Source organism: Histoplasma capsulatum, assembly GCF_000150115.1.
Source record: "Histoplasma capsulatum G186AR genomic scaffold supercont2.16, whole genome shotgun sequence".
NCBI lineage: Eukaryota > Fungi > Ascomycota > Eurotiomycetes > Onygenales > Ajellomycetaceae > Histoplasma > Histoplasma capsulatum.
Genome location: NW_025544816.1, coordinates 296,044 through 320,766, shown reverse-complemented (window position 1 = coordinate 320,766; position 24,723 = coordinate 296,044). Strand labels below are relative to the sequence as shown.

Sequence of the window (24,723 nt, the reverse complement as noted above, 5' to 3'; positions counted from 1 at the left end):
TTTTTTGTGCCTGCCTCATGTGTTTCAATTCATATCATATCGCAATAATTGAAAAAAAAAATGGGGGGTTCCCTCAACTTTTGTCTCTACCTATATCTCGCTTCTTTTCGCTCTCATCCCTACGATTCATGTCTGCATCGATGGTATAGCTTGCATAATATTTTGTCGCTTCATCGTGGTATGTAAGTTCCTCCTTCTCCTTTTTCAGCTACTACATGAGCCAGCTGTGTCATGTGTGTATTCGTTCGTCCATCCCTCCGCTTGACTTGCCTTGCCTTGCGCGCCATGTTCATTGCTTTGTGAGTTTTGGTTTTCATAGATAGGGAGTGCCCGTGTGAGCTGAGCGTGGAAATATGAATAAATTACAAACAGAAAGGAAGCACGGGAGGGCAATGGGGAAGGCAAGGCGAGTATATACGTAATATAATGATATAATAATACCAACTTCTTTGTTCATTGATATACGTTCTTCCCCAACTCAATGTTTTCAGGGGTTCATGGATCACATAGCACGTGATTGGATTAGCCGGCTGTTTCGGCGCCTCCATTCCGGTCCGCATCCGGCCTAGTGTGCACGCCCAACCTTCAACTCGAATTTCAACGGCGCGAGACTTAGAAATATCATTCACAACTTTACCCGGGCCTATTGAGAGCTGCAGCTGGCGAAGATGGCTGCTGTATGTGCTTCCCTTATTCCCCAGCAGTTGGCCCGTGCAGGTGAGCTTGAAACTGATCCAATTCCAGCTTCCATCCTATTGCTTGAATTGCGCAGATAATGTATCATTGCCCGACTAACAACCTTCCGCAGCCAGACCACGATTTTCAGCAACCGCACATATATGTAGACGAGCATTCGCCTCAAGCCCTTTGCTACGGGATCCCGCAACCTCATCCCAGCCCTCCAAAACAAAAAACAGACATCTTAAAGTTTCCCAACCCGCCGCCCCAAAAATATCCCATGGCTCCCTTGCCCCGGGTTCCATCTTCGACGAAGACGATGGAGTAATGCCCAGCCCATACTCGAGCACGGACAGCCGCAAACCCCAGCGGCTCACATCCAGGGACGCAGCCGCAGACACAGATGCCACCACAGATGCCACAAGCGAAGCCGACTCCGCCTCCACCGCCAATTCCAAAGTCAAAGTACCGCTCCACGAGCGGGACCAAGACAACCTCCTCCGTGCCCTCGTGCCTTCCCCCAACCGCCGTGCCCGCTGGGAGCGGAAGATGGTGATACGCTCGATCCGGCGACGGGGCCGCCTGACACGGCGTGAGGAGATCGCGCGCACGGAGCGCGAGTCGCTCAGCAAGAGTCACTTCTTCAAAACCAGCGTCAAGAAGCTGATGATGGTTGCGCGGCAGATCGCGGGGAAGAACATCGACGACGCCATCTTGCAGATGCGGTTTAGCCCCAAGAAGGTCGCGAAGGGACGTCAAGGCCCACCTGGAGCTGGCGCGGGATGAGGCCGTCGTGCTGCATGGGATGGGCCTGGGCCGGAACCGGAAAATCAACGTCTCTAATGCGGACGCAGATGGCGACGGTAGTACCACCGCCCTCACCACCACCACTACAACCGAATCCCAAACGTCCGCCAGCCCTATCACCATAACGCTAAAATCCGGCAAACGCAAGACTATCACGGACCGCACGGCTATCTATATCGCGCAGGCGTGGGTGGGCCGCGGCACGTTCGGCCGAGAGCTGGACCATCGTGCGCGCGGCAACATCAATATCATGAAGCCGCCGCATACGAGCTTGACGGTTGTGCTGAAGGAGGAGCACACGCGCATCCGCGAGTGGGAGGAGCGTCAGGCGAAGGAGGAGCGGAGACGCAGGGCGCAATTGAGGGTTTCGCTGCCGGATCGGAAGATCTATGGGCAGCGGCAGTATTATAGCTGGTAGTAGCTTGGGTGGGGAGCGGGGAAAATAGATAGCTGGGAAGGGCTTGTGTTTAGATGTTTTGTCATTTTATGTATGATAGTGGAATTTTTGGTCCTTTTCCTTTTCTTGTCGTCATGATTGTGTGTCAATATATACATACATTGTCTTGCATTTATTTTTTTTTCATTCTCTTTCTGCTTCTTTCGTCTGGGGTTTATCGTTGCGTTTAGTTTTTTTCAACATTTTCCCGCTTGCATTCAACCAGACCATTCCACAATTCGTTCTTCTGTCCTTTCACTCTACTTCATATACTGCGCACAATATAGAGCGATAGCAGCGGAGAAGAAATGAACTCTACAAGGAGACAGACATGAGGTTCATTTCCCCTCGAACCTGCACACCGGAACTTCTCGAATTGATGTTGGGATATGCCATCTCACTCGTCCAAAGTTACCCTTCCCATTTCCCCCATCCCTATAGCACGCACGCATAAACATAATATTCCCTCTTCCTCACGGACACACACACACCGGGGAGATGCTATGCAGCCCGACAAGCTCGCCCTAAGTAACTAAGCAGTGGGGTCCTTGCTTACATCATTATCCAGGGATATCCCCAAACTTGGCCATAGAAAATACGCCCGCGTGGCTTAGTGGTAAAGCGTATCACTAGTAATGATAAGATCCTCAGTTCGATTCTGAGTGTGGGCAGCTTCAAGTATCTTCTGTTTTCTTTTTTTTTTTATTTATCTCAGTTACGTTTTCATTTCATTTCTTTTCGTTTTGAATTCTTGAATCCGGGGGCGAAATCGGGGAGCCATTTTATAAAGGCGCTCGCTGTTCGAGCGTTCAACCTTAGCCCTAATCTGCACAGCATCGAAAACCTACACTGGAGTTTCAGGGGGAGGGGAACAAATCCAATGTTCCGGGAGAGGCCCCTAACTTTAATGCATTCTTCACTCTTAAACCCTGGTCTCAACCTCATGAATATCATAATCATACTTGGTTCAAATACGAGGGAGTCGCCAACAGGGTACCTAAAAAAATTGGCCGGGAATTTCTCCTGAGTCGGCCATACGCTTGTGAGTGAATGGAAAGCTATCCAGGGAAAATCCCGTTCCATCTGGGATTAGGATGGGCGGATCCGGCCTGCATTTTGCTCTTCTTTAGTTCATTTTCATTTTCATTTTGTTTTTCTTTCATTTTTTTTTTTTTTTTTTTTTTTAACAAAAATTGGTGGGGGGAAGCGGGTAAGTGCGTAAATAACAAACGGTGATCGTTGTTTCGAGCAGGGCAAACAGCAAGAACCAGAATCGGGATACGGCGATATCCAGGGTCAATTTTTTCTCCAATCTTTTTTTGTGGGGATGAATCGAATAGCCTTTAGATAATGAATGATTGATTTGATTATAGTGGTGGAGGGGTGGTGAGGCCTAAGGAATATAGTTGTTGGCATCCCTATTGCTCGCTAGAATGCCACGTGATCGCACCTATTTAAGCAGTGCTGCGCCCGCTAGATAGTTAAAATGAACTAACCTTGCACCTCCATCAGTGGTTCTATATTATATATGCAGTGAAAAAGCCAAGGAAGTGAGCGCAGAACGTTATGGAAAGAGTTGTAGTTGGGTTTAAATACCAATGTTGAATTGATAAAATCTCAAAATTTCAATATCTTTTAAGTCGGTATCCAAGATTCAAATCCAAAGCCAAAAGAAAATATCCGTGTAAACAGAGACAGTTTGAATGCAGGGAATACAACACGCAGAGAGATAATAATAACAAATGAATCACTATCCCCGTTATCGTTCTTTCCTAACGATATCAAAAAGGATAGCGGACTCGCTGGGGATAGGTATAAAGAAAAATCGAGACAGAAGAACTATAGTTGTCAAACCACTAACAAAGGATACGCAGATGTCATAAACACAATACGTAACTAACAATTATGCCTCCCTTTTTTACCACCGTAGAATCCAAACAGGGTATAAACCGATGTAATCCAATAGGCCAACGTGAGGGCAAATTCAAAAATACGAAAAACAAAAGAAGGAAACAAAAGAAGTTCAAGAACATAACTAGTTAGTCCCCAATCAAAAATCAACCCATGAACACAACTAATATACCGGAGCGAAGATAAACAGTTCCGACCGTATAGAACAGCAAACAAGCCCATCGCAAACGAACGTGGGGAATGTGTGGGTTCGTAAAGAAAGAAAAGAGCAAACTGTTTTAGAACAACGGCGGAAAATAAAACACCTGAGGGGGAAAAAACAAGAGTAAAATAAACGGCTACCCCACCCACGCTATGAACAAAGACTCTGAGTAGGAATAGAGACCGCAAAATGTTAGTGCCGAAAGGGGGAAGGCTGAAAACAACGAAAGCAGATTTGTAAATAACGTGAAGGTTAAAAGGAAAAAAAAATAAAAGTTAAAATAAAATAAAAACAACAGGAACGCGACAACAAGGTCCGCAACGTTAAAAATAGCCAGAGCACAATAAATGGGAGAAAGAAATAAAATAAAACAAGACCAAGAAACCTCGCCCCCTCATAGCTGCGGTTTGATATACCCTGCCACCCCTTCCCTCACATCGTCGTACGATAGACAAGGAAAGCAGACCGCACGATCCACAATACTCTGAAAAAAAAGCGCCTTTCTCATTTCTTCTTCTTCTTCGTCGTCTTATTAACCGCGCCGTGCTCGGAAACTCTTGAGACACGACGGTTGGCATTGGTGAGACGAACCGCGCGGCGAATAGCGAACTCGAGGGATGCATTGCTTGCATCGTTATCGCTAACTTCAGCATCCATGTCAGCAGCATCGGAGTCTTCTGCGGGGAGCGCAATGCCAGGGTAAGTATCGCGGCGGACTCTGTTGTGGCCAGCGCTGGCCTCTAGGGTGTTCTTCGCTCCCAGAACTGCAGTCTCGGAGGGAAAAGGAGGACGGTGAAGGGTTAAGCTAGTAGCGCGTCGCCGGGGAAGGGTTTGTGTGGGGGAAGATATGATGGGGCCGGTTAGAGGAGTAGGTGCGTCAATGAAAGGAATGAGAGGTTGGAGGGTAGGACGAGGAGCAGCACGGACGGTGCGACTGGGAGTGACGGCAAGTGGGCATAGGTTTGGCAGAATTTCGATGTCAGGGAAGTGAGGAATTTGTTCATGGTGAACGATTTCCGCCAAGTGCGCGCGCAGGTCATGGAGGATTGACAGGATTTCATTGAAGGTCTTATAGGGGCCAACTCGAGTGTGAAGCCATTCAGGGACCGGACGCGGAATGATAGTTGGGGATCTCTTTTTCTTCCTATCCGTCGCCGTCGTTATATCCTCTGTTGGCGTGTTGCACATCAGACTCTTGGCCCCATGTTGCTCCTCGTTACCGTCGTAGTCTGCTTCCCCTATTTCCTCACGAGAGCTGATACTTCGATCGTGATTGATGGGTGTAAATGTCCCAGCCATACTGCTTGGAGATGACTCGCCTGCCTTATGGTCTTCAGCCTTAGCATCTGGGATATTTTCGTCCTCATCGGCTTTGTCATTTTCGTCATCTTTGTTACTTTCGTTGGCCTGTATAGTTGTACGCCAGGTCTCTCGTCGACGTAGCTGGAGGTTGAAGCTCTCCACTCCGCCCCACGCGAGCATGTTCTGGATAGTTTCTATAGCTAGGTCGCACTGGCGGAATGGCCATTCAGCTGTCCGGTACCTGGCCCGTTGGTAGTGCTTCCGGCAATAATAAATCCATACATGTTCCGGAATATTGACAGTGCACTTCTTGTTGCGACCAAAGATGTGAGATATCACTTTACGATAGTGATTCGATTCCGTCGAGCATACCCCCCCGCTGAACTGACACCGTGATTCCGCCCTGAGAGGCTCAGAAATGGAGGCTGGCATCACGTTCCAGGGCGACGCTCCTTGATCCCTGGCAGCTTTTGCGAGGATGACAAGTAGGGATAGCTGATCAAGTTCAAGGAGGTATTAATGATATTAACGAAGATTGAAGTGACTGACATGTAATTATTCAAGGCGCTAATAGGTAAAAAATATGGGAATAGTAGTAGTCGTATGTAAGAAATCTTGAGAGGAGAGTTTGGTAGAAAGTAGAAGAAGTTGAAACCAAGAAAGAGATAGAGTCAGGAAAGTAGCCCTTTTATGCGTGTAAAGCTAGAGACACGACCACACAGATCCTCCGGTGATAGAATCTGAAAACTTCCAGCATACGAAAGGTCGTGAAGAACCGAGTTTGACACACGGGACCGGTGTGAAGAGTTGCGATTGAACACAACGCGGGATGAGAGTGAATTTTGCCTGCCGGTTGTCTAGATTTCGAAATAGCGGCTGATTGGAATAGTTTTGGATTGTTAGTCTTCAGCTAAGGTTTTGGCCCGCGCGGGGAAGATCTAGAAGAGGAGCTGGGTGTTGCCGATATGTAGAGTGTGAATGATGGAGCCAAACATAGAGAGAGTGACACTGAGTATAAAAGATATTTCGAGGGGAGGAATGAACCAAGGCAGAAACACGGTGGGATCTGATAAAGTGAAGGGAGCGTTTGCTCACAATCAAAGAAATCGTCCCCCACCCAAGAAAAGGGCAGCGGGTGAGGTAAAGATAGAGAGTTGAAAGAGGTTTCATTTTCACTCTTAATCCCACTGCAAGGATGAAGGGACGTTCCAGACGTTGAAAGCCCTAAGCCACCAACAGTGAAACGGGTTCGTCATCTGAATAATACCCATATTATAATCAAAAACGAGCTTTGCGAGAAAAGTCATGAAACCTTAAGAGCTTATGATATGGTTGCTAATGTTTGTATGAAAACAAAACGAACCAGGAAATCATGGGAGTATAGACAGACCCGTGTTAAGTCAAGCGGCAGTTTCCACTTCCTCCGTAATGGAAGGATCGAAAAGACCATTTCCTGCCTTTGCGATAGGCTTAAACAAACCCCGCCTGCTCACTATCGATATGCGGTTATTTCTGGACTGTTTTCATCAAAACATTTTGACATTCCTGACGATTAGCCCAGTATTGTGCACAGAAAACATGGCATGAATTCCATGATATTAGAGGAGTAAGCTGTGCTTGAGCCTGCTCATGGTAATTTGTATACTTGAACTTATTTGTGGAGCGGACGTGGCCGCTGAGCAGTAAATCGATCTTCGATCAAATCCGCCCCTCCCCAGTTAGGGAACTTTCCAAGATAGTGGTCCTCGAAGGGAGGAAAGGAAAGGAAAGGAGAAAGGGAGCCAGTAGTTGCGACGATATCAACCATAATCGAGCCAGATGTGTGGGAAACAGGAAAGCAACAAGAGCGAGATATATTATAGATGTGGGAAAAGGAGCTGGTAACGAGAAACCCAGATCAGATAGGTAAGAAGTGATGACATCAGAGCTTGGTGATCTGATATCGAGAAACAACGGACTAATTAACTGCCAAAATATTGTTCGGACAGTTGTTGAATAAAGTGATTGAAATTGGCACAACGGGATATTGCCGCTAGTGAAGATATGATACAGCATGTTTGAAACAAAAGACAACATAGAAAGCGGACAGAGATATGTGTCTGTCTCTGTAAGTCCTGTCAAACCAATTCGTTTGGCATGTCTTTGCCGGCATCAATCAATCAGGAGCAACAGTTTGATGTTGAAATCGAAGGAATGTGATGTCGCATTAAGTTGATCACATGACCATAACTAACAGCGGGCGGATCAAAATTTGCTCCCAAAACCGCTCGTTGCTATTTCGGCCCAGAGCTGTTGTTGGCTATCTTGACCGAAGCTGCGAGTGGATTATTTGGAGTGTCGATAAGATGATCTATGGATACTTAGAATATAGAATAGATTTGGGCGCCCAAGGCTCCCAGCTTGACTCCTTAAACTTAGCAGTAGTTAAGTTATGCCCTAAAGTATGTTCGCCTTCGATACTTTTGCAGCAACATGTTTGAAATTGCTTGAGGGTTTGGCGAGGGGTATTCACTGTGGTTTGCATTACCTTGAGCAGGGGAAAGAAGGGGAGAAATAAGATGAAGGGCCGAAACTGGAAGAGAGTGAGAATGGATGATAATATCAAAATCACAATGTCATCGATGATTTGCAGATAGGCGGCTAACATTCTTGCCTGACTGAGACGATCAAGAAATCATAACGTACATTTATACATCAAGGCTTTGCGTTCCTGATCAAAATAGCTGTTGATCCATACTTATGGAGGACCTCAGTGTTTAATGGCACTTCGGAGGTCAGTTTCATGATTTGCATGACATTGAGGATTGCCCAATTCATTAACTAGCAAGTGGAAAGGGAGGTCTCATCCTTGCGGAATTTCTGGCCACACAATGAGAGATAGGTTTCAATGGGCTCACTTGGATCTGGGTGGAGGACCAAATTGCATACTTGAGTTTGCAGATATGAATATTTTTGCGTCTGCTGGTATTTCACCCGGTTTCCACTCAAGTTCGGGTGACGAATAGCCGTATCGAAGGGACGAATCTCCCAATCCGATATCTCCAGCAGTGCGGAGTAGCTGGCCCACATATATTGCACGCCGCTAGCCACTAGCCAGATCATAACAACCAACCACGTTCAACCTCTCTCTTCCACCTTCGCTTAGTCAGAGCTGACTGAGATTCCCGTCCGCGCTGGAACTTCCAACGCCCAACATCAACATCTAGCACAACACACAACAACTCTCTTCTCCTGTCAACAAAGCTTCGATGTAGCTGTATCCCTGTGGCTGCTGGAAGGACGGAGCCTGCTGCAGGCTGCTATTCGTCTATTATCCCCCTGTTATCGTCTCTGCAATATTCTTTGTTCCTGACATGGAGTATTTGTGGTTGTGCTCCAAGGCAACACCAAGATCTGTCGGCGGCGCAACAGAAGCAGAGCTTCCGCCTGCCGGGCTAGCTCTTCACACTTGGAGTTGTTTCCTGTTCGCTGGGCGATGATTTTGGGTTACGCAGCTTGCGAGAAGACAGCTGCTCATCCCTGCTTTTCTCTCTTTGCTTGTTTTCGTTGAAGCAATCGATCGTCTGCTGTATTCTTTCCGATGTTTCTGTATGCCTGTCTCAAGCACGAAGAAATACAAGGAGGATTGATTTCTGTCTCCCAGAAAATCCTCGTTTTTGTTATTGCAAATGGCTTCTCATTTCTCGCGTCCTCGAACCTGTGCAATTCCCATCATAGACCCCTCTGGCCAACTAGTTTCTGTGGACAGTGTGAATGGAGTTTCGAGAACAAGCCCGCCTTCACATAGTCATCCAAGGACTCAAACAAATGGGGTTCCGTCCACCGCATCAAGTAATTCTCCACGACAAGATGTCCCTGTTCAAACTTATTCAGCTGGTTATACAGCTCCGGCATTGAGTTCAAGGGTCCAGAATACCCCTGCTGGATTCCAGGGACAACAACTCAACTACCTTGAACGAAGAAGGGAGGCATTCTCTGTCGATGAATCACACCACTTCTCTCTCAACTCACAACTCCCGGCATGGCCAAGTCAAAGGTCTATTTACAATGGCACCAACCAACCTGCAGGTCGCTCAACCACTTGGAAGCCAGATGTATATGCTCGTAGCTATGTTCCGGCGTATCTCATCGCCATTAACCGATCCCCTGCGGTTGATAGATATAGCACGCAATTGAAGAGTATCGATTTTGCGTCATACGTTGCGAGGTTTTCAGGGACTTCGTTTCTAGAGCCGTTACCTGTTGAAAATTTACCAACGCTCAAGAGCGTGCCCGTGTCAATCTCCCGTCACACCAGAAATCTGTCGCCATCATCTTACCTTTATTACTTTGACGAATGCCTTCTCTTGGAAGGGATGAACTATTCCCAGGAGTTATCAGGACGCAGTCTCTATAACGTCATACTTACTTTGACGGACGCCAGACAGAATCTTTATAGTCTCCATGTACCTGGTCTTAAAGATGGCGCACCAAAAGTTGGCCTGGGAGATACTGTGCTCGTGCGACAGATAGTCCCTTTCCCCCAACTTGCCCAGCAAGGAGCTGAATGGCTGAGCCATAACAAGACAAACCTCACCGGATCCATTGCGCCTGGCTTTTCGGGTCACCAACTTCACGCTGTTGTATGGGGGATATCTATGGCAAAGGAAACAATCATCATCAGGATCGATCATCTTCTCCCGACATCTCGACTCTGCAATATCCAATTTACTGTCCAACCGGATCTGTTCGTGCCGCTCTGGAGAGCTGTTGTTGACGTCACAGATGGCAGGCTGTGGGAGCATGAGGATGTCAAGGCTGAAGTTGCCGGCTCCATTGAGAACAAACGAAATTGGCTTCGTCATATGCTCTTTCCAGAACCCAGTGATGGTGTTTTGCAAACCATGCTGCCCAAAGGAGCTTTCGAACATAACTGGGCAGATAAAGACTTGAATTATCAACAGATGAAAGCAGTCGACTCTATAATCACTCGCAACTACGGTACTATTCCATTTTTGATATCTGGGGTACCAGGGTCGGGCAAAACGAAAACCGTGGTTGAATGCACGCTGCAACTTCTACATCAAAACGATAAAATAAAACCTCATATTTTGCTTTGTGCTCCCTCCAATCCAGCGGCCGATACTCTAGCCATGCGCCTAGCTAAGCACCTGCAGCCCCATGAAATGTTCAGACTCAATGGATGGTCGAGGACGTTCGCAGAAGTTCCTGACCAGCTGTTACCCTACACACATTCGGAGAATGACCTTTTCTCAATGCCGGAGTTCAAAACTATGATGAGCTACAAAGTCGTTGTGACCACCTGCATGGATGCACATATACTTGTTAGGGCACGGTTGTCTAATCAAGACCTAATGAAATTGGGGTTCGAGATGTTTAGTTCGATCTCACCAGGGATAAAACCGAATCCGCGGGATATGCTTCACTGGACTGCTCTGATCGTGGATGAAGCGGCGCAAGCGACAGAGCCAATGGTTTGTATCCCACTGTCGGTGGTTGCAACGCCATTATGCGTCAAGGAGAACGTTGACTCCTCAAACACAAAGTCCAGTTTACCATTATTCATCATGGCAGGAGATGAGCATCAGCTTGGACCCCGAGTTTCGAATACCAACACGGCATTCTCAGTCTCTTTATTTGAGCGCCTATTTTCTCTTCCCATCTACGCAGATCACCCACTCTCGCGCCGTAATGCCGGACCATATAAAAAGCTAACGCAAGAAATGCTTCCGATTCCACGACCAGCATTCACCAACCTCACTCGCAATTATCGGTCTCATACATCCATTCTCGCCATGCCATCCGTTCTGTTTTACAGCGACACCCTCATCCCCTCAGCTACTCCAGCACATCCGGATGGGCCTGTTCCATCGTGGCCAGTCTGGAAAGCACCCCATCGGTGGCCAATACTATTCACCTGTAACACTTCCCCCGATGATGTAGAGGAAATCCTCCACAGTCCAGCCGGTAGCGGCCTTTTCAACCAGGGCGAGGCCCTCAAAGCACTACATTTCGTACAGTCCCTCCTCGATCACTCCAACAGCCTAAGTTACCCCTCTAATGCCGCCACTTTAACTCTCACAACAACCCCAATGCGGCCCATCACTCAACAAGAAATTGCGGTAATAACCCCTTTCCTGACCCAAGTAACCCACCTCCGACGCCTCTTCCGCGACCACAACCTCCACTCCGTCAACATTGGCCCCGTCGAGGCATTCCAGGGCCTTGAATCGCGCTTCCTGATAATCTGCACGACCCGCACGCGCGCCGAGATGCGCTTTATTCAGCAGGACCAGTCATTCGGCTTAGGCCTGGTTGGCGAAAGACGTCGATTCAACATGGCCATGACCCGGGCGAAGGAAGGGTTGATCGTAATCGGCAATCCGGATGTGCTGGTTGGCGTGTCGAAAGATGAGTCGTGGCGAGCTTTCCTTAGTTTTTGTGCCAGGAATGGGTGTTGGGATGTTGATGAGAGTAGTGAAGATGCGGGCATGAAGATGTGGGCGTGGGCAGATAGGTTGGCTGGTCATCGGAGGCCGGGGCGTGGGAATGTGAATGGATATGGCAATCGGGGTGGGAGTGGGAGTGGGAGTGGAAATGAGAATGGGAACGGCAATGGGAGCGGCAACGGGAACGGGAACGGGAACGGGGTTGCGGCGCATGCAGAAAATTATGAAGAGGAGGACGATATACGGCTTCAGGGGTATGTGAGCCGTTTGGAGCGGGGTTTGCTCTATGCGCAGAGCGCAAAGGAAGGTTATGACGGGGTCAGCGGGCCTGTTGATGGGGAGAATTCGGGTGATGCTACAGGCAGACATTATCTAAAGGGAGGCCGGTGCGGACAAGAGAAAGGGAAGGGTTATTTGGGTAAGGAATGGAATACGGTTGATGATTATGATGCGGCGATGTGGACGGCGGGAATCGCGGCTGAGGAGGTGCTACGGGGTTCGCTTGATGACTGACTCTGCTCAGTCCGTTTGTCATCTTGCGGATAGAGTACATCTTCCCCTTCCACTTCTTCATTGCTTTCCTTTATCCCCCCCCCCCTCATTTTCCCTTTCTTCCCTATCTGAACTTTGTTTCCTTAAATCGCTTTTTTTGGACCTTGCAAACCCAAGGAGACAGTCCATTTGAGGGCGGCAGTGTATTAATTAGATGTTTTCTTCATTTTATCATTTTGTCTTTGGGCTTTTCGGAATGATCGCCGTGGGGATAGGCGTCAGAATGAAGATGGGAGGAAATTTTCGAAATGCAGAACGGAAGATAATTCGAAACCCAAAAAAAAAGAAGAAAATAGAATAAAAAAAGAAAAAACGAAGAGCGAAACGAGCGGGGGGGGGGGGCGCGGCGCGGCGGGCGCGCGGAACGGGAAGAAAATGAAAAAGAAAAAAAATGCAATAAACAAAACAACAAAAGATAAATAGAAAATAGAAAAGTAGATAAAAATAAGAAAAAAAAAATTGGAAAAGGGAATAAAAGACCTGAGTCGAGGATTTTCATAAGATAGAAAGTGCCCTGTAGCTTCTTGCTATGGAATAACGCTTTGCTGCTGGGTTAGACATATAGCCTAGCTATCAGCCCGTTATATTGGCTGAGAATCGTATTTGTATATATACCGACAGCTAGCTATCTATTACATGTTGGTATTTCTCACTGCACAACCACTGGTTCTAGACACCAACATGGAAGTGTACGTCATACCTAGACGCCATTCATACTATTTATACAACTGGAGAAAAAAAGACACTCTGCATACCCGCCACTCTCAGAAAAGAGAATGTATAACCTGAAGCAGCCGTTGTTGAATCAGCTGGAAGCAGCCACTATTCAACTGCAAAGAACATGTTGAGAGGCATTCTCATCGTTATCAGAAGTGAAGGGTTTCAATCGCTTCCACTCCATTCTCCCCATCTCGTACGAAGCAGCAAGTGGCCACGCCCACATCATCTGTAGTTGCCATAAGCTCCACGAAAAGTGGGCAGGGAGACCACGACAATCTGCGGATGGATGAAGACCTGCACCGCCCTGGCAGGCAGCACAGACATGTGGCTCCAGTCTGCCGTAAGACTAAATCAATATGACATCGATATATAATGTATGTGCTGTACATGTCCTGGATCCTGAGTTTTCCTGTAGAAGTCCGTCGTGGGTAGAACCTTCAACATCGGAAGGGAAATATTGAACCCGGCACTGGTATTTCTAGATTAATATACCGCTCGACTTTTTCTAGTGCTGTAGGGTTGCCCATGTGGCGTTACTGAAGATTAACCTACTTACCGCTGATGGGATCCTCCAACTCCTGAAAGGCGAGAATCCGACCTGAATTCCTCGGGAACTTACACTTTTCAGAGCCAACACGATGCCGAGGGAGGGATAGCATTTATGGCAAAGCTGGTGCCATTGTACCTAGCACAATGGAAACAGTTTAATGACAGAAGAGAGAAGTGCAGGGATAAGTGCACACTGTCTCCCCATATTGAAGCCGCTTGGTGCAGCAGAGACAAGAGATTGTACCCACAAGGGGCTGGACAGATGGAATGCCAGGAGAAGAGGAGATTGGGCTTGTAGAAGATACCTGCATTCCCAACCCAAGGGTACACTGAGCAGGGCTTGAACGCAGTATTGAAAGTGGTTCTAAACTTTCGGCTCAAATCCCAGGATCCTAGGGTCTAACTCCACATCAAATTAAGGATGTTCAATTTGAATCACAGGGTAATCTCAGGCAGGGCAGATGTACACAGAATTTTGGGACAATGGCGAAGCTAGACATGCGCCGTCTGACAAGTTGGGAGACGGTGAGAGGCATGATACCTAACCATATCTCATTGACCTGGGCTGTAACCTTAAGAGTCCATAACAGGATGTGGATTCTCCATTACATCCGTCCTCAGGGCTCAAGAACCGTCAGGGCAAGGTGAAGAATAATAAGAGGGCACATTGGCCTGACCATATTTGGCAAATGGTCCCCAGTTTGTTGATATCCTGACCTTCTGAAGAAGCTAGGAGAGGGGGTTGAGGCAGTAGAAGATGGAGAAAGCAAACCCCTTTGCTGTTCAAGAAGAATCAAAAGATCAATAGAACAAACAACTGCCCCCCACAAGCCCATGGGAAAAGCAGGTATATGGGGATGGATGAGCATGTTCAGGGTCGAACAGATGTGTGAGATGGTTAATCTTCTCATTGTGTGGTTGGAGCTAAATTACATACAATTAAAATACAGGCAAAGGGTTCACCCAGCCACCAAGTCGTAAACTCATCATGTGCCCCAAGTTTGTTGAGCCATCAGCCCTCACATCATCAACCTCCTCCAAGTCTCGGAGGATTGTGTCTATATATTCGCCTGCGCCGCTAAGTTTCATAATCTTTGCAATGGCTCGATGGACACCAAGGAGCCGAGCTGATGGTGGATCAATGTTATGATTGGGACTAAGGGTGAGTGTGCGAGTAACAGGGAACAGCGGATCACGTAGAAAAGGGCTTCTCTCCATTGAATCGATTCTGTACTCGTACGGTTTGCTTGTTGGTTCAAAATATATCTGGAATTCACCGAACGATCGATGGTGATCATGTGTCAAGGTAAGAGCATTCAACGGGCTGTCGATCTTCGGGCCATCAATGAGATGAATAACACCAGAGTCAAACATATTTAAAATCCGGAGTACATTCTTCTTTGAGTCGCTCTAGGGCTTTGCGTCAGTTATTCTAGTCAGAGACACAAGGTACATTCACTGCAGACATACCAGATCATTGTCCCGGGAAGAAACCGTAGTTAGACAATGGGGCAAAATGTGAGCAACCTCCAGATATTGAAATCGGTCACTTGATTCGTTTTTCAATAGATTTCCGTCATCATCCTTGCAATCTTCCCCATCCTGCTTCCACCGCTTGCCGGCTTCGCTTTTATCAAACTTCCGAGAAACCACACACCGGTGATGATCACGCACGAGACAACTTTGTCGTAGAATAGATACACGTTGTGTCGTTCCAGTAGGTGTGGATGCCTGTATCGAGGACAATGACCTTGGCGTTGGTTGCGGGGTCTTCACAGAGGAAGCTCTGACTAAATTATTCGTATTAACATATGATTCTGGCGGTGGGGAAGTGTATACTGATGGCATACGTGGAAGAAGGAAATTCTCAACAATGTATTCAGCAAAACTTTCAATGGCGCCATTGGCGTTCTGTTTTTGATTCTGATCCCAGCTAGAGAAACCATCGAAGAAGGACAAGACAACGGTAATGTCAGAGTCAATTGGATTTGCTACTCCTGAGCATAGGTTTTCATAGATGTGTGAGAAAAAGAACAAGAGAAATGCATCTTTAGAAGTAACATGCTCAAATGTGGCCTGGATAAGTGCTGCAGGTTTGTAACCAGACTGTATTGTCCGCTCCAAGCCATAATGCTGGATCAGGTATCTGAAAAGGGTTGTTGCCGCTTGACGTTGTTGAGGAGTTAGCGAGAACGGTTGCGAGAAGTCCAATACCTTTTCTAAAGATGACTGATGCCGATGCAAAGCCATGATTGATAAAATCAATAAAGAGGTTGTAGTAGGCTCTGCGTGAAGAAAGCGGAATGGAACACTGTCTGTCGGCTTCGTCCGTATTTGGTCGCGAGCTATGTAAGAGGCGGAGAACGACGTCTGTCGGAAACAATTTTTCCGCTCCGGTTCCCGCCGTATTTTTATCCCGACCACAATACAAAATTCAAAAGAAATGATTCTTTCCACCACTGGCATTTGTAGATTAAACAGTGAGAAGTAGCTAGACTCCCCAGGTCATATGAAGCAATTTTGAAGAACCGTTGCATTCTTATTTGATGAACAACTGCTGGTCTAAGGAGGATTGCTGGCCCAGGAACGATCACTGACCCGGGGAAGATTGCCAGCCCAGGTTGATTGATTTATTCAAAGACTGCCCCAGCCGCCCCTAGGCAGCTATGTAGCGCACTACTATGTACTGTACATGAGTTTCTGCTTTTTTCCTTGGAAATTCAGTTATTCTTGCTTATAACTTTCAGTTGGGGCTGGTTATTTCTGCAAGAATCACTTCTTTTCCACTTGAGCTTCCTCTATCCACAGTCTTTCCATCAGTTCTGTACCCCTGCCTTGTTAGGTCTTCCCTGACCCTCCTCAACTTCTGTCTACTGGTGTTACACTCGCATGGGAGTTATATTGGAGTACTGTGGGCGGGGCTGCCTGGGATTGATCCAGGAGACCTGTCCTGATCATCATCTTTGCTGCTTGTACCGCCATTGACAAGCTACAGAGGATGCGTTTGATGTCCACACATGGAGGCTTGCCTGCCCACATTCAACGTCATTCTTCTGCCCAGTTCCAGCATTCCAGGAGGATGTGTCGCACGATCCGCAGTCCGTAGCCGCATTGGCATTCATCGGTGTCAGCCTTACTGATGCCATGAAGATACGCACGGAGGCCGACCTTGCCTGTACTGCTTATGATCATGTCTCCAGGGAGGGAATGTTTCCAGGAGAGCGATGCAAACGGTACGAAGAAAGGACTGCAATAACAATTGGCTCGCGCCCAAAGAACAGACCCATTTCAGGAAATCCATAGCACCTGTTTTTTCACCACAGCAGGAACTGAAATAAATTCAGAGCCATTTCTGTAGCACGAGCTGTACTTCCATCTCATTGTTCTCTGGTTCCCTCTTGCTCTCAAGATGCATAAACACCATACACTGGTGTCATCCTTACAACCACTCACGAACTAGCGTTGTGAACCCGACCCACGAAAATAACACGCTCGCACTTAGGGGGGCCATGCCCAAGCTTAACTAAATCTAGTTAAGTAATTGAGGCATGTTCTCCACTATAGGCGCGCCTAAGCGCCCCTAAAAACCCAGGAACCTGTTTACCCCCACCACTTTTTCAACCCGACCCGCGAAACTCTGTAACTTGTTCAAAATCATTATATATCCTCTGCAGCCTCTCCACACATATTTTGTTGCACAGTTGGGTGATTATGAAGCTCTCAATACGCTTCTATCTGATTAAAAATATCAATATAATTTTTATCAGATCACTGAAGCTGAAATCTCTGACAAATTTGTCACTGAAGAGACTGATAAGAGATAGAGACAGACTGTTATAATATCTTCTTCTATTCTCAAAAAAGTCAGTGTTAATAATCTCACTACTATCTCATTACTGTATAAGTAGTTTGAGAAGACTTGACAATAATAGAATCTACAGTAGAAGACTCTTATCAAATTTATAAAAGCTCTGAATAGATAAGTGAAAGAGAAGAAATAGCTCATTAAAAGGTTAAGTTTGTAAAAAGCTTAACTAACCCTTTGACTAATAAGCAATTCTATGAGCCCCTATTCGGCCACCACTGCCCACCAGGTAGCGGGGACCCAAGGTGTGTGGGTTCAAAACCCACAAGAAGAAAATCAATAGTAATAAATTGAAAAAAAGAAGATAATTGAACTTTGAAAGTTCTAATTTTCAATTACGCAAATGAGTAATAGTATTGCAATGCAGTATATATAACACTATCAAATATACCATTTATATATTTAATATATGCAAAAAATAGTTTATAATGGAATTAGATTTATAGCTTATATGGTTTCTACACTACGCCGCAACTAGCAGTTACAATGTATAGATGATGGAATAAGTGACCATGACCGTGTTTGACCCCGCGCACTACACCATCACGGCTCATGAGTATATATATCACTTTGAGTGCAACCATTTGATCAAGAATTACGCTAGATTTTGCGATAGAAAATTTAATGGTCATAGTATTATTTTATCATATTTATTTGATGACATAACTATTTGATGATTGATCAATGTAGTTCATCGCTTTTTTATTCATATTACATTCCGCGATATGATCTACAAGGTTTCAAAAGTTACTATCAACACTTCAACCTCATGCGTTTATAATGAAGGAAAAAAAAGTGAAAATCTATTTATTTTAACTCCTTTAATAGTTAATACTTCAATTTTAAAGTTAAAAATTAACTTAGAAGCTACTGCCTACATATTTAATAAACAATATTTATATCTCTATATTGAGATTGAAAATTAATAGTTTATATTATGTAGATTAATTGATAATTCATCAGCCGGGTCCTTCTGTTCGTAAGATAACATAGCACTATGACCACGAAGCTATCTATAGCAAAAGGTCAACGTAACCATTTGTTAAATGGTTGCGCTCATAGTGGTATATATACTTGTGGGAGTGGTGCTGTGGCCCGATACACTGCAATCGAAACTACAATTTAACATATATAAATTGAATATAACATGATTGAAAATAAAGTTATTTAAATATTGCACAGGTACTTTATTTTTATTAAATTAAAATTATTTTAATTCTTTTTTTTATATTGATAGATTTTAATACTTAACTCTCTTTAACTAATGATTAAAAGATATTCAAGTTAATTTTGAAAGAATTTTTTATTTGTTAAAGTTTTATATTTTTCAATTATAAGTTAAAATTAAGACTTTTAACTATATATTATATAATTTTAGAACAATATAATTTTTATAAAAAGTTAAAGAATAACTTAGTTAAGAAACTATGTTAATTTTAACAATTTATCGATTTATTATTCAGTGCAAAAACCACGCCGCTGGGGCCCTGTCATTCTCACACAATATTTACACTTAGGGTCCTGATTAGTACATTCTTCATTATCGCGACAATAGTATGTTGTGCACAATAGTGCTGGGGTACGTGAGAGAATGTTAATATTTTTTGACTTCAATTTCATAATATCACTTGAAGATTCCGATTCATCTAAAGTAATACTAGATGAAATCAACTCTTGTGATGGATTCCAAATCTCATTTTCATCAACTAAAGAATCAAAATTTATCGTTCCAGATAATAGCTTTAACTCATCTTTATTTAAATACCATTTATTTAGTCTTATATAATCCTCTTTAGAAAGCCGTTTATAATCAATAACTTTATTATTTTCATCAAATGATCGCAAAATCCCTTTATTATCAAGGTGAAAATATCCTGTCATTTTACTTTTCATTTCATTGATGAAAGGAGATAATGTATTCTTTGAAGCTATTTGTGGTTTCTATAGCAATTGTATTTTAGTATAAAGATTATTGAATAACTTTGAAAACTTTTTATTAGCACTTACTAAAGTTCCTTGAGCTATGGCATTTAAAATAAAACTAAAATTGATAAAAACCAATTGATAAATTTTCATATTGAACTTTAATATAGAATAAATAAAAGGTAATAAACTATTTAGTATTAAAATAATAGATTGAAATTTAATTTAAAATATAAAATACGAAGTCAAGTACCCACTTTATAAAGGATATATATTATTTATATTTAATGCTTTGAACCTTTCCCCATTTCTCCGAAGTATAATTTTTAAAAATAAATAAATCTATACTATATACTATTTAAAGTTAATAATCTTAAATCAATAGTAAAAATGAAAATATGTAATGAATATATAATATATTTATCAAATAGTTACTATAACAATTTTTATAAATTTTATATACAATTATTTTTTAGTTATTTTTACTTTATCAGTTCTATTTTATACTTATGAAAATAATATAGTTTGATCTACTGCAGGGTAAAAAAACTTCTTTATCACCAATACTATATTGATAGTTGAAAGGACAAATTGTCGAATTTAATCCTTTTAATAATCTACTATATCAAGTCATTTAAATCAATATAATTCACACTATATTCTTGTTAACCTTACTATATGATATTGACCTCTATTCATATTAGTAGGCCATTAAGACAAAGGAAATTAATCATTACTTATCATCTGTAATATCTACGAATGAGTGCAACTGGGGTGGTGAGATGGGTGGCTAAAGTAACCGCTGTAGGCCGGGCCACACCACCGACCGGTATCTATACCACTATGAGCGCAACCATTTAACAAATGGTTACGTTGGCCGTTTGCTATGGAGAATCCAGTGGTCACAGTGCTAGCTTACCACAATATATTTGTAAACAGCCGCGATTTATTTCAGCAACCACTACTGGTTCTCATATATTTTTATTACCGTTACTTTAAATGTAATTGTCACCGATATTTCTTATATAACTAAATTTTATATAGTTATACAGGATAATGCAAATACTCAGTATTAATGGCTGTTCTTACATAGGCCATATTCAAAGTGATAGAACTAACTTTTCATCTTTTCAAATTCATCACAGTACTCAAATAGCGAAGATAAATACTATATAAATAGTATAGTAAGAAGGGACAAGAGATAAGGCTAAAGATTGCTGACGATTAGATAATTACGAGTAACTCATAGTTAGTTAATTAATTAAACTCTCTGCAAGTAGGAAATGCTCTACGGACCACTATTACACACTTTGATAGTGTATACACTACGAAGTGTGCTCGAGTTGATATATAGATTGGCCTTCGCGGCTGAGGGAAAATATAAAAGGAAGTGAGGCAAGATTCATGACAAACCTACTACCCTTTTATTATATGTAATTAATTATATGGTGTTAGACTCTATTTGTGGTAAAAAGGTAGTAGAGTTGTCATTGCATATGATCTGGCATATGTTCAGCATTAACATACTTCTTGTATAGCGAACTTTGTCCTTAAGAAACCAGTCTGTATTATGACAGCTCCGAATCGGTTTTTAACGATATCAATCATATAGAATTGACTATAGCTCAAAACCACTCTTCAATCTCGGTTCCACATGCCTTTCTTCATAAATAATTGCTGTGATTAGTTATTTCATGTAATCAATTATCAAAGTTAACTAACTAGTTATCACTAATATGATGATTCAATTGATATTTGGTAATATTGTCGCAATATTAAAAAATCGTTCAATTCCGACAGGTAGTTCTAGCCTAAATATACAGCGATCAATTGCTCTAAATATTGAAATTATAAGGTAACTCTATACCGACCTTAGCTTACATATCTATTCAAATTTATATTTGTTTTATTTAAATCCTTAAAATAGTTCAAAATAATTATCAGTTTTGATAGAGTATTCTTTGCTCATCTCGGTTGTTTTGAATGTTAACCTAGATCTCTCTGGTTGGTTCATTGTCTGCTTAAATAGATGTGGTGATTAGTGTTGTTTTTTTCACGGGTCGGGTTGAAAAAGTGGTGGGAGTGCCCCGAATGAGCGGGTTACTGGGTTCACTTAATTAAGCCCGCGAACCCGACCCGGGTTTTTAGGGAAGCCTAGGGGCGCCTATAGCGGGTGACATGCCTCAATTACTTAACTAGGTTTAGTTAAGTCTCTATAAGCCTGCGCATGGGCCTTCTTTCGCGGGTCGGCTCGACATGCCCGTAATGACGGGGTTCACAACCCTAGTGGTGATGGGCATCAGCAAGCATTAGAGATGGTAACAATAATGAACTAAAATTCATTCTTAATGAGCGCCTTGATCACTATTTGTGTTGAATGTACTGTATATATAGAAAATTAGTCGGGAGATAAATATATTTATTTAATTGAGCATCCAGTTAAACAAGGTGGGGTTCAAATTTTCGGCCAGAAAGATTCCTAATTATAGGGTTCAAAGTTGACTTACTCGAGGGTAAAATCTCACTCCGCTCAACTTTAATGTCAATAAAACAATAATATACAACTATTAGTTATCTCTTAAGGGGTTTTCAATACTTCTTAAACTTTGGTTCCCATAATAATCACCAAGGGAAGAAAGAGAAGATAGAAGAAATGAAGAGATATAGTTATGAAAAGCGATGGTAGCGAAGACAAGGAAATGGTGACGAAATACTATAAATTACAGTAGGGGGGATTTTGAAAAATAGAGATCTCAAACAGAAGATAGATGCAGCATTGAATGCAATAGCTTTCGGTATTCCTAAGATGGTAGAAGAAGGAACTATAGAAGAGATGGTTTTAAAGAAAAGTGTTGAAAACGATGGGAATTTATCTCCGAACCTAATGTTGAAAAATCTCCTGTTACTTTTATTAAGATTCTTGAATATTTAATATCAGTGCTGAGAAGTATATCCGCAATAATTACTAGTAATCAAAATTTTATCATTAGAACCAGTTAACGAAAAGGTCTATGCCACATAGTAAAACATCAAGGTTATAAAAAATAGCAGATGATTCAACTTTTGCCTACGTGGAAGGCTTTATAGGATTATTAGTTATTACATATTGAATATAGCAAGAACAAAATAGCCGTATGAGAAAAGTACTCACCCATATGGCCTCAAGCGATCAATTAATATCTTTAAAATATTGGCATTTGGGAGAAGATGTATAATACCAAGGAATCCAGAAATGGGCTTTAGATAGTAATAACCGATAACAGCTTTCAACCGTAAGATTCCTTTTAGGATCAGAAATTGTGGTGGTAATAGAGGCAGTTGATGCCTTAACCCTAGGTCTAATGATAGGAACGCTCCGCAAAGACTTAGAGGGTACACTCATTCCTCTTGTAGTACCGAACCGACGACGATAGTCCCTTACTTCCTGGGGTCGAGTTGTATTTCCCTGGAACGCAACTTTCATAGATGTGAAGCCAGAGATTCCCCGTGGCAGTATACCGGTACGTAGTCAGCGTCCCCGCCCCAGCACCCGACGTATTGACTTGAGAGGTATTTGAGTACACTTCCTGAACTACTTCATAGGAAGCATAAAGTGGGAAGAAAGTAGCAACATTCTGGAAGGGCCAACTTCCTATTGATTTGGAACATAACTAGCTCTAGCGGTTTTGAACTGGCTTGCTCACTAACAAAGGTTATGATTTATAAGAAGAGGTTGCCGTCGCTTGCCATTGTAGGCGAAATCCGCTGGAGAGAGAGTGTCCAAATTTCTATTGGGATTCCCTTGCCGGCCTAGAATGATTCCAATATGGCGACTACAAGGAGCAGTACTCACATCGAATATCCGTGGTGGCCTAGTCTCTGCAACTTATTCCGTAGGAAATATAGCCAGGGACTCCTTGAAATGGGCCCAAGGTAGGGAGATCCCTTAGACGTGGATGTGTGAATTAGCTTGGACTTAGCTTGTCGCACTGTTAGCACAAAGAGAGTAGGCGTAGGTTCATTTACCGTAAGGGGAATTTTCTGTTGATTGTGGAGTCTAAATTAGTGCTTGTAGTAAAATTTCAAGACGCGGTACTGGGTAGCAGGGCCCTTGAACATGTTCGATTCAAACTAGAGAATGAAGAGATGTCGTTGATATGAGGTTAGATTCGATTTCGGGCTTTCAGAGGCCTAAGAACTCGACTCCGCCATGAATAGAACCTTTCATGGTCTTCGTCTGTGCAGCTTATGAATAATAATAATAATAATAATAATAAAAATATGTTGAGCTAGACGAACACCGAACTTGGTTCTCCCCGAAAGATAGGTTATAGCCCGCAAAGAGGAATTGGCAATTAAGGTATTGAAGGGCATAAAATCCGCTTCGCAAGCGAACGGTGTTACCAGCCGTCGTGTGAAGTGCGATGTCAGGGGTACTAACTAATATAGCATTGCCATCCAAGGAGAGAACGGGAGAAAGTTTGTTGGCATTTTGAACAAGGCCTTACATAAACGCCAGGATATGGGAAAATGGTATTTGGAGGGTTGGTTGTCTGAATTCCTTGGACTCCATCGACGGGAGACCCTCTTGAAATGCCTGGGTCAAGAAGAATTAAGATGGAGATGAAAGTACCTGGCTGATACAAGAAGCGAAAGAATAGTATGAATTGCTGCTAGATCGGACTAAGTCAATGGAATGGCCAGACATAGTGATAACCATGATTCCCGTGATTCATGTTGAATCGTCAACAGTGCAGAAGACACTCCGCAGGTGTTGAACAGTGCGAATCATGGATAGGATAGGATGGAGTCAGCGACGATGGAGTTGGGATGAGCTTGAGCCAGCTGATGCCAAGCCCCCTTTCCTAATCAGATTAGGCGGTGGCTGGGCCAAGCTGTGGCTGCAGGGCTGAGCGCTAAACTTGAAACAGAGACGGAAGAATAATAGTCCGGAGGCCTGAGGTCACGGGAGGGAACTCTTGGCATCGACAACAAACCAAACCTTGGAACATCCGCAAAGGAATCAGACGTCACGACGCAGCCAGACAGCGGCAATGGGGCATCAAGGACGATAAGGGAGACCGCAGGAATATACGACGGACGACGACAAAGCAGCGTTATCCCGTGCCACCCCCTTTGCTCCCGGCCAATCCACTGGCACTGCGCTGTCCAACCTCGGAACCCTGCTCCACCCTGGTCTCGCCTAGCTCGTCCTCCCAGCCTCTTCTGGCTCCAACCACGCCAGCCAGCAGCTTTCGTGCTTCAGACATATATCTCCGCCTCTCCTCCACCTGTCTCTCAATAGTTCATGGACAGCGACGGATTATTCTTTCTCTTTCTCTCTCTTTTT

The 24,723-nt window shown here is 43.7% G+C and overlaps 6 protein-coding genes and 1 non-coding gene across 7 annotated transcripts; 5 read left to right on the top strand and 2 right to left on the bottom strand.

Moving 5' to 3' along the window:
* Positions 1-653: 653 nt before the first annotated feature.
* On the top strand, positions 654-1,464 carry HCBG_08568 (uncharacterized protein; the record flags this gene model as incomplete). Its single annotated transcript, XM_045435617.1, has 2 exons — positions 654-717; positions 809-1,464. 2 exons carry the CDS (start codon positions 669-671, stop codon positions 1,462-1,464), a joined length of 705 nt encoding a protein of 234 aa, XP_045283717.1.
* Positions 1,465-1,735: 271 nt separating this feature from the next.
* Positions 1,736-1,903, top strand: HCBG_08567 (mitochondrial large ribosomal subunit; the record flags this gene model as incomplete). The annotated part of the gene is made up of 1 exon (XM_045435616.1): positions 1,736-1,903. The coding sequence occupies one exon, from the start codon at positions 1,736-1,738 to the stop codon at positions 1,901-1,903; it is 168 nt and encodes a 55-aa protein (XP_045283716.1).
* A 617-nt stretch (positions 1,904-2,520) lies between these two features.
* On the top strand, positions 2,521-2,592 carry HCBG_11078. Its single transcript has one exon. It is a non-coding gene; the product is annotated as a tRNA-Thr (tRNA).
* A 1,946-nt stretch (positions 2,593-4,538) lies between these two features.
* HCBG_08566 (uncharacterized protein) lies at positions 4,539-5,768 on the bottom strand (the record flags this gene model as incomplete). The annotated part of the gene is made up of 1 exon (XM_045435615.1): positions 4,539-5,768. The coding sequence occupies one exon, from the start codon at positions 5,766-5,768 to the stop codon at positions 4,539-4,541; it is 1,230 nt and encodes a 409-aa protein (XP_045283715.1).
* A 3,236-nt stretch (positions 5,769-9,004) lies between these two features.
* HCBG_08565 (uncharacterized protein) lies at positions 9,005-12,298 on the top strand (the record flags this gene model as incomplete). Its single annotated transcript, XM_045435614.1, has 1 exon — positions 9,005-12,298. One exon carries the CDS (start codon positions 9,005-9,007, stop codon positions 12,296-12,298), a length of 3,294 nt encoding a protein of 1,097 aa, XP_045283714.1.
* A 2,247-nt stretch (positions 12,299-14,545) lies between these two features.
* HCBG_08564 (uncharacterized protein) lies at positions 14,546-15,856 on the bottom strand (the record flags this gene model as incomplete). The annotated part of the gene is made up of 3 exons (XM_045435613.1): positions 14,546-15,004; positions 15,077-15,396; positions 15,457-15,856. The coding sequence occupies 3 exons, from the start codon at positions 15,854-15,856 to the stop codon at positions 14,546-14,548; spliced, it is 1,179 nt and encodes a 392-aa protein (XP_045283713.1).
* An 8,235-nt stretch (positions 15,857-24,091) lies between these two features.
* Positions 24,092-24,678, top strand: HCBG_08563 (uncharacterized protein; the record flags this gene model as incomplete). Its single annotated transcript, XM_045435612.1, has 2 exons — positions 24,092-24,124; positions 24,322-24,678. 2 exons carry the CDS (start codon positions 24,092-24,094, stop codon positions 24,676-24,678), a joined length of 390 nt encoding a protein of 129 aa, XP_045283712.1.
* Between the last annotated feature and the right edge of the window lie 45 nt (positions 24,679-24,723).